The 8,743-nt window shown below is 37.4% G+C and overlaps 1 protein-coding gene across 1 annotated transcript; it reads right to left on the minus strand.

Annotated features, from left to right (window-relative positions):
* Positions 1 to 1,792: 1,792 nt before the first annotated feature.
* On the minus strand, positions 1,793 to 3,062 carry LOC113328787 (metalloendoproteinase 1-MMP-like). Its single transcript, XM_026575798.1, has 2 exons — positions 2,882 to 3,062; positions 1,793 to 2,740 (listed from the first exon to the last, which is right to left on the minus strand). Exons 1-2 carry the CDS (start codon positions 3,030 to 3,032, stop codon positions 2,121 to 2,123), a joined length of 771 nt encoding a protein of 256 aa, XP_026431583.1. The 5' UTR covers positions 3,033 to 3,062; the 3' UTR covers positions 1,793 to 2,120.
* Between the last annotated feature and the right edge of the window lie 5,681 nt (positions 3,063 to 8,743).

The raw sequence follows: 8,743 nt of genomic DNA on the forward strand, positions 1-8,743 counted from the left end.
TTTCGCCGTGCTGTTAACCTTTGCTTACACCTTACCTGCAATTGTTAATTCTAGTTGACTTACTTTGGCAAACTGACACTGACTCAACCAATAGCTTATACTTTAGTAGTCATTCATAGCAGAATTTCATGAAAGTCTTCCATATCGTTGACTTACAGCGATCCTGGGACGGATCCAAGATGTCTTAATTCCTTTTCCAGTCCGGGCTAATAGCCTTGGTCGACCATACCATTTCTCTTTTTTAGGTTGTTGGACTGTGATGGCTACCTGGGCCAAAGCCCGGATTAGCCCAGCTATAGGTCCGTCAGTGCAGCGATCATGTAGATTGAATTCAAGGTGGAAGGATCAGTACCAGTGGAAATTACAAGGATAGGATTGATTGGTCAAAATCTTCCGAATAAATATTGAAGTTGAAAATCTTCTGAAAATAGGATTAAACTTACATAATACCCAAGATACTCTCTTCAGCCCGATGTCTACACATTTATAGTCTGATGTCTACATATTTTGACCGATGTCCGCTTATTTATAGCCTGATGTCTACATATTTTATGAATAGTGTTTGATGTCTAGACTTTTAAATATGGATATCTACACTTATCCAACATAACATTCTGCTTAGATTTTGGATGTCTACATATGTTTACATGTAATGTCTACACATCCACATGATATCAGTAAAAAAATGGTGGAATCTCAGTCAAAAATAAACTTACTATAATATTTTAGTAATGTCTACACATCCACGTGACATCAGTAAAAAAAAATGGTGGAATCTCATTCAAAAATAAACTTACTATAATAATATAAAAAAAGAAAAGGTAATAATAAAAAATCCGATGTTTACACATTTACGGACATGACAGAGTATTCCTGAAAAGTTGGGGGATATATGTCCCAAAAGATCCCCTACCTCTACTTTTGGAACATTTTCAAATATTGACTATTTTTGGAAGATTTTGGGAAATCAATTATACTTCCCGTCAAGATCCCTAAAAAACCAAAAAGTACCTAAGCCTCTTCATGAAATGCCACCTGAGAAACAGTGCCAACTGGAAACTAAAAGCATGGTTTACGAATTCTGCTAGCAGAGATATTGAAACACGACACGTTAAAGTAAACGTAAGGAAACAAAAAGACGAGAACTTACCACTGGACCGATGCATTCTCTGATGAAATCAACATAGAAATAGGAACTGTCAAAGTCTACACAAGAAGCAAAATGTAGGTACAGAATATCGCCTCATCATGTTTTAGAAAGTAGTAAGCACGACAAATAGAAAGTTTCCTGATAGCAAGAAGATAATTAGTCATCTTAGCAAAAATATCTTTCTTTAAACTTTCATGGATACCTCGTACCTTACCTTATTTTCTTTTGTTAGTGACTTCCATAAATGTGTACAGTTTCCTTGATATATACTATTTCAAACGCGCTAGCTGTTTTATATGTCACTTTCTGTTATGGCCTGTGAGTTAACCTTGAAATCCGAATTGTCTTTAATTGCTGATTTCAAGTCATAAATATAGATCTAATTAGTTTCTGCGTTTACTATACGACCTACGGAAATGTTGTGCAGCTGTTTTTGGATGACTCTTTGCACTCTCTTTTAACCCTTCAGAATTATTCACGTTAGTCATCTTAGCGTGGCTACCGGATAATGATCAGAACTCCACTTTTGTTAAATATCGGTAATAATATATACGCATAAAGATATCAAGAAGCTATTCATGTAGTTGCGCGGGTTTACTATATGAACTTGAATAATTTTTGCTCTACTTGAAGAAACTTTAGTTCTCAAATTTGTGCTTGATGAATTTATTTATTTATGATAAAAAGAAAACGGAAGGATTTATTAAGAATTGAACTAAACAGCCAAAAAAGAAACAACAAAATTCAACCTACTTTCACGACAAAAGACTCAGCTCTTTCATAGGTACATACATCACTCACGAGTCATACTTCTCTAATTTCCAGTTTTATTCATATAGCATATAGTTACTAGTTCCTGCAGAGGATCACAAACCAATTTCCGTCATAGATAAATTGGATTTGATCCGTATTATTACGTACTTATATATTATGATTCCCTCAACAGCTATTAACCTGATTATTGGATGGATCAGGAACCGTATATAGCTCTTAAGGCTTTAACGTCATTAACTTGAACTTGCCTCTTGGTGCTTCCAGGTTCGAACACTGGGTACATGATTGTGTTTTTTTCGAAAATATGTTCTAGTCCTAATAAATGTCCAATTTCATGTGCTGCAACAGATTCAAAGTCCATTGTGTCTGATTCTGGATGGGTACTCCATTTATCCCCTGCGTCGAAGTAAATCCTTCCATCATTTGGTGGAAATGCATGAGCGACTACTCCCATTTCACCATCAAATCTATACCCATCACCAAGATCACCTTTTTGGAATCCAATAACCATGTCAGCCCCTACATCATCATTGGTCTCCTCAGTGAACTTGAAGTTACTCACAGCTTCCCATTTCGCAAAAGCTTGTGCAACAACATTTTTCAGGGTTTCGGTGTCAAGTTTATCAAAGGTTTTACTACTATTAGAGCTAAATCGATAAGTGAGGAGAGAGCTTGACCATTTTTCTGGGGTGCTAGCTGCAAGTACGTCTTTGTTATTCTTCCTCTTTCCGGGTTCAGCGTCGACAACGTCTGCTCTACCACATCGAGGCATCATCATTTGTTTCACTGTTTCGGCGTCTAAGCTCCCGGTGGCATCTATACCATAATTGAGTTGATAAGTTTTGATTTCAGACTCTAAGACGTCATCAAACACGTCATCGTATGCATGTTCACCACTAGGATTCACATCATTCAAGTATCCAAATCTTTTAAGATATTTCTTAACATTATGCAAACCTGGTGCGGTCTGACCAATGTGAGCTCCTTTGAGATCTTGAAGAAAATCAAATGGCTCAGCAGATAGAGTCGGGTTTGGGAGAATGGCGAACAAGGTGAGAAGAAAAAATGGCACAAGTTGGAAATATTGAACAGCTTTGGTGGTCTGCATTGTGTTTACTGAAAGTTTTGATGTTTTTGGTTTTGGTGCTCTATTCTGAATGCTATCTCAACTATTTATAGAGAGATATAGATGCACTAATGAATTTCATAATCTACAGAATAATTTAACATAATTAATTGAAGTTCCCTACCCTAGACATGTAATGGATCACAGAGAGTGGTCCTTTGCATATGGTTGATGTGATAAGTTCACCAAATAAATTTATTAAGGATCTAACAATCGAATCTAAGACTTAATGATGCATATAGCTACTCCAAATCTGATCCTTAAATGGTTGAAAAGACACATACATCTACCAATTAAATTCAATTCAAGCTCTTCTTCTGATAATGTAGTCCAAGGGTCTCTTTTTGGTTTCCTAAATTGGATTCTTTTGATTGGTATATCGCGGATTGCATCATGTACTATATGCCACTACTTCAAAGAAAAAAAAAAAACTATACATATGCCACAATACAACTTTATCGCATATTAAGCCATGAAGGCGGACTGCGTACACTGAGGCAATGGAACTATAAAACACACAAACTGAAACGGAGACAAGCTCTGGTCTTGGGTTTCCCTTGAAATCAAGAAAAACTGGATCAAAATCTACAAAATTTTTACGCGTCTTTGTGGCACAATCTTACAGTTAAAAAATCCTGTGAGATAGTAAAAGAATAGGGCATGTCTTGCAATGAATTCATCCAAGGTCTGTGGTTTAAGTACATCGTGTGTGCCTAAAACTTTATACCTCTGAGTGAGTTAAATATATAATTATTTTCGGCAGAAAATAATTACGATCGATGTTGCAGATGTGAAAGATAATAGACAATAAATGCATTAAATACTCTTGGAGCGTTTATATGATTATGAAAGACTTAATAGACTGCATTAAGTTTTTTTTTTGCTCAACCATAAATGGAGATAAATATCATCACCACAAGAGTAAATATAGTTGTTAACAAGTTGGTACCGTACCTTCATTTTCATCTTCTTTACTCATTGCACACGCACTTCATTAATCAACATGTTAACAAGTTTCTTTCTAAACCCGAATCATTACAGAAATACAACCATGCGAGTCCTTTCTGGTTTCGTTGGTCATCATGTCCCTATCTAGGAAAAATAGTTGGAATGCCCCAATTTGAGAGGCATAATTGCTGAAATGCCCCGGATTTTCAAAAAAAATAAAATGTCCCAATTCGTTAACTTTTCCGTACAAGATAGTTAAACGGTGAATTTGGCACACATATAACTTCACACACGTGAGAAAAAGACGATGATAACCCTTAAGGGATAAGGGTTTTAGGGTTCAGAGTTTAGGGTTCAGCAGTGGTGGTGGTGGAGGCGGCGGTGGTGGTAGTGGTTAAGGGTTTCACGGTTTTATGGTTTAGGGTTTAGTGTTCAGCGTGGTGGTGGTGGTGTAGGCGGTGGTGGTGGTAGTGGCGGCGGTGGTGATGGCGGCGACAATGATGATAATGACGATGATGACAACAATGGTGGTGGTTGTGGCGGCGGTGTTGGTGGTGGCGGCGGCTGTGGTGGTGGTGGTGGCGGTGGTGGTGGATGTAGGCGGTGGTGGTTGTTGGTGGTGGTGGTGGTAGTTATTTGACGATGGTGGTGTTGGTGGCGGCGGCGGGAGGAGATGACACGTGTCTCAATATTAAAGATGGTCATTTTCTAAGAAGATGGGTGAATTTAAAAAAAAAACAAGGTTAAAAATGTCTTCGTCTCACTTGTGAAAGTTCACATGTGTGTAAAATTGACCACTTAACTAGCTTGGTTGGAAAAACTAACATATTTGAACATTTTGACTTTTTTTCCAAAACTCCGGACACTTTGACTAACGACACCCCCAAATTGGGGCATTTCAACTCTTAGCCCTTCTATCTATAAACACCAAAAGTTTCCAGGGGATCATTATCTTATGCAAACATTGCATAAAACTATTTCTAAAGATAACCGGTCACTCGGCAATGCAGAAAGTAATATAGGAAAGCTACACGTTCAAAAAACTCCCAACAACGACTTCAAACTTCCGTAAGATTGTGGTGATGTATCTTCAGAAGAACCCAACAACGAATGGCAACAAAATCCCAACACTAAAAGGGTCCCTAAATATTCTTACAAAAACCCTAAAGGTTCGGAAAATCCCGACGTAAAACCTGTAGTTCTAGAAAATCCTGATAACAAATCGGTTGTTCCACAATGTCCCAACAACATGCGCATAATCCCTCGAATGGCGAACCACCGCTTTCCGACACAACAAAGGTTCCCGTCGAACCCCAATGCCCAAATACAGTAACCTTGTGGATATAAAATATCGATCAACTAATGAGAACACGAGAAAATCACTTAGCAATGTGATACCAAAGGAGAAGGGCACAAGTCTGTTACTTCACTAATGGCGCACGTGATAACGTCACAAGAGTCACACAAAACATGTGAAGGAAAACGTGACAATTACAGAAAAAGCGGTGAGGTCGCCCTTTTAGATCCAAAATAAGGGCTTTATTAGTTGTATCCCATTATCTGTACTAGTTGTCCTCGAGTATGTAACCTATATATAAAGGGGAGAGAAGCCATTTTGCAAGAGAGAGATGATTGAGAGTCTGTTAGGAAACTTAAGAAAGAGAAAGTTGTATTATGTTCCAAGGTATAGTTTTCTCTTATTTATATCTGTCTAAACTTAACTCCATAATAATAAAACTTAGAATTCCGTTCTATTATGTCTTAGATCCGATTTCCTGTAGTTACATTTTGGCGCACAGAAACAGCTTGGATGAGTAAGAGGGTTGATCTTCACCTGTGAAGTTTTCAAAACGATTTAAACCCATTATTTATGTTGTTTTCCACGATTTAGATATATTACATGTTATTATCAAGGCGTAAGTAGTTGATTAAACAAATTTTATTTTAGAAGATTTGACAACTCTTAAAGATTTTCAATTCTCTATAGTTTTAGATCTTAAAGAGGATTTGAGTTTTCTTGCACAAATTATCGCAAATGCTTAAGAAAATTTACTGTTATCATAGTTATTCTTCTACATCCCAGACGAGTTTACCATATTTTATTAAAAAAAAAAGCGTTTCAGATACTAAAACAATAGGAGTAGCGTCTAGAGCAGAGCAGGTCATGGCAACAAGGAGGAGTAGGAGAGTCGCAAACCGAAGGGAAAACGAGATAGGCGAAATATCAGCTGCGGGAAAAAGGCGAGCTCTACATTAACCTATACAACTCCAGTACCAACCTTTACAGATAAATGAGAATGTCCACAGGAAAATCTATGAAGAAGTAATTGTCCATACAACAGATATAGAAACTGTAGAAGAAGGTGGAGAAACAACCCACCGATAATGAATAATCACAGGAGACGAACATGTTAACAAGTTTATTACTTTATTTCTAAACCCGAATCTTTTCAAGAATACAACCAGGGGTCCTTCTAAATATTTTTTTCTGCTTTATTTGGTCAACATATGTTTATCTATTAACACCTAATGTTATTCTGGGGATTTTCATCTTATGCAAACATTACTGAGAACTATTTCAAAACAAAACCACAGTCCACAAATAACGGATCACTCGGAAATGTAGAAAGTAATATAGGCAACACGACCAGGTTCATGCGGTTCAACTGGCTTCTCTCCACCACTGGACATTTCCCTGGGGAAGTTTTCCTTTTTCTCAGCATCACCAACGTCAACACGACCAGGTTCCTGCGGTTATAATGGCTTCTCTCCACCACCAGCACACTCGCCTTGAGAAAAAGCCGCACCAGATTCTTCGTCATCGCTAACAGAAACTTGCGGAAATTCTTCGTGTGAGAGCCCATCTTTCGAACAAACCCAATCAACAGCAAGTTGGGCCTCCTTATTCACCCGGCGTTGAGCCTCCTTCGAATACTTCTTATAATCCTGATCCACAAACAATTGATACTTCTTCTATAACAAAGAAAAAGAACACTCCAGCTCCTCCTCCGCTTTTCGCAACTCGTCCCGTTCTTGCGAAAGATCAGACACCAAGCACGATTGTGAAAAACTGCTGAGAAGAAGAATCTCGCTCTCTGTGAGCCTTAATCAGCTCCCTCTGAGAACCCTCCCATTTCTTCTTCAACACGACAATATCTTGCTGAAGTAACAGCTTAGACCCTGAGAAAAACCAGAATGAAACAAAGATCAAAACGACAAAACTTAGGTGAAATCGTACTACCATAGCAGAAACTAGGCATCCTTCACGACTACCTTCATTCTGCGAAACAATATCACACAAGTCATTTTTTAACCTCAGCAATCCCGGTCATAACATTCTTAAACACACTCTCACCAAGAACGGGAGAGTTATTCTGACCGATCAACGCATCACCTGAAACTGTCAATTGACAATTAACATATCGATGCGACTCTAAATCCTCCAAATCTTTATCTCTACTCTGACGAAGTTCATCTCTTTCACCTGATAATTCCTTAGTTTCAATGCCAAATCGTTAACCACATTTTTCTGAAATTGAAGAGAATCCTCTAAAAGCCGACGATCAAGGGGGGTCCTATAATACGCATCATCGAAGGAAAGCATATTCTCCTTCAGACCGCGATTTCCCTCCAACGAAATGCGATTTTCATCAAGAAAGGAACGATTCAGAATGTTGGATACCTCTAGAGCTCTAACAAGACGACCCACCTGGGAACTATGTTGATGCGACCGAGCACGCCAACTAGAAATATTAACTTGGATATCATTTACTTGATCATGTAAATGCGAAAGGTCATTTTCGAATTGACTAATCGGAACCTTCAAAGAGTCACATTCATCTTTGGCATCCTTAGTGGCAAACCCGAAATCCTATCATTCAGACGTACGCTTCGGGTTTAGATCTTGAGTACGAAAGGCCTAAAATCAAGAAGGGAGGTACAAAAGCAGACCATATGTATAAGATTCGGAATCCTTACCTCGAAGCTCTTCATTCTTCGCGCGAAGCTTACCCGTAATACCCTGTATTTTTAGTTATCTTTCTGGGTCGGATTTTAATCGAGTTAGCTTAGATTATTGTTTATTATTCCTTAGCCTAGGTGGGTTACTTGAACTAGAAAGTTAGAGTGTGAATATAATCACCTAAATAGGAGGAAAATAAAAAGACATTTAAATCTAAAATAAATATAATAAAAATGTTTAATTATTAATAGTAGTATTATAATCAAAATTGGGAAAGAGAATTTTATATTAGAAAACCAAAAGTTAATATAATAAGGAGATGAAGCTAATGTTTCTTTTAGAGAAGAAGGCTATGAAAATCAGTAGAGGATCAATGGAATTTAAGGTAGAACGTTTAATCCCTTTCTCTTTGTGTTTCTTTTTTATACTTTGATTTTTATTTGGTTTAATCTTATATCATTAGGGTTCTGAAATTTATCTGTATAATTAGATGCATTCTATTGAGCTGCCATCTCATCCCAATTGACATTCCTTGCAGATTTATGGAAGTTGGAAGTGGAAGACACAAATGAATAGCTTAGTGATTGCCTTGTTTTCTACATTGCTTGAAGTGTCAATTGAATTAAAAAGAAAATGTTTAGAACGATGTTTAATATATTCCTATGCTTCAAATTCATGAATAAAAGTTTCAATTATGTTTGGTATAAAAGGAAATTAGCAAGATTAATTATATGCATAAGTCTCGATCAGAACTGTAACGCCTTGAGTTCGGGTCTCCATGTGA

Source organism: Papaver somniferum, unplaced genomic scaffold, assembly GCF_003573695.1.
Source record: "Papaver somniferum cultivar HN1 unplaced genomic scaffold, ASM357369v1 unplaced-scaffold_114, whole genome shotgun sequence".
Taxonomy (NCBI): Eukaryota; Viridiplantae; Streptophyta; class Magnoliopsida; order Ranunculales; family Papaveraceae; genus Papaver; species Papaver somniferum.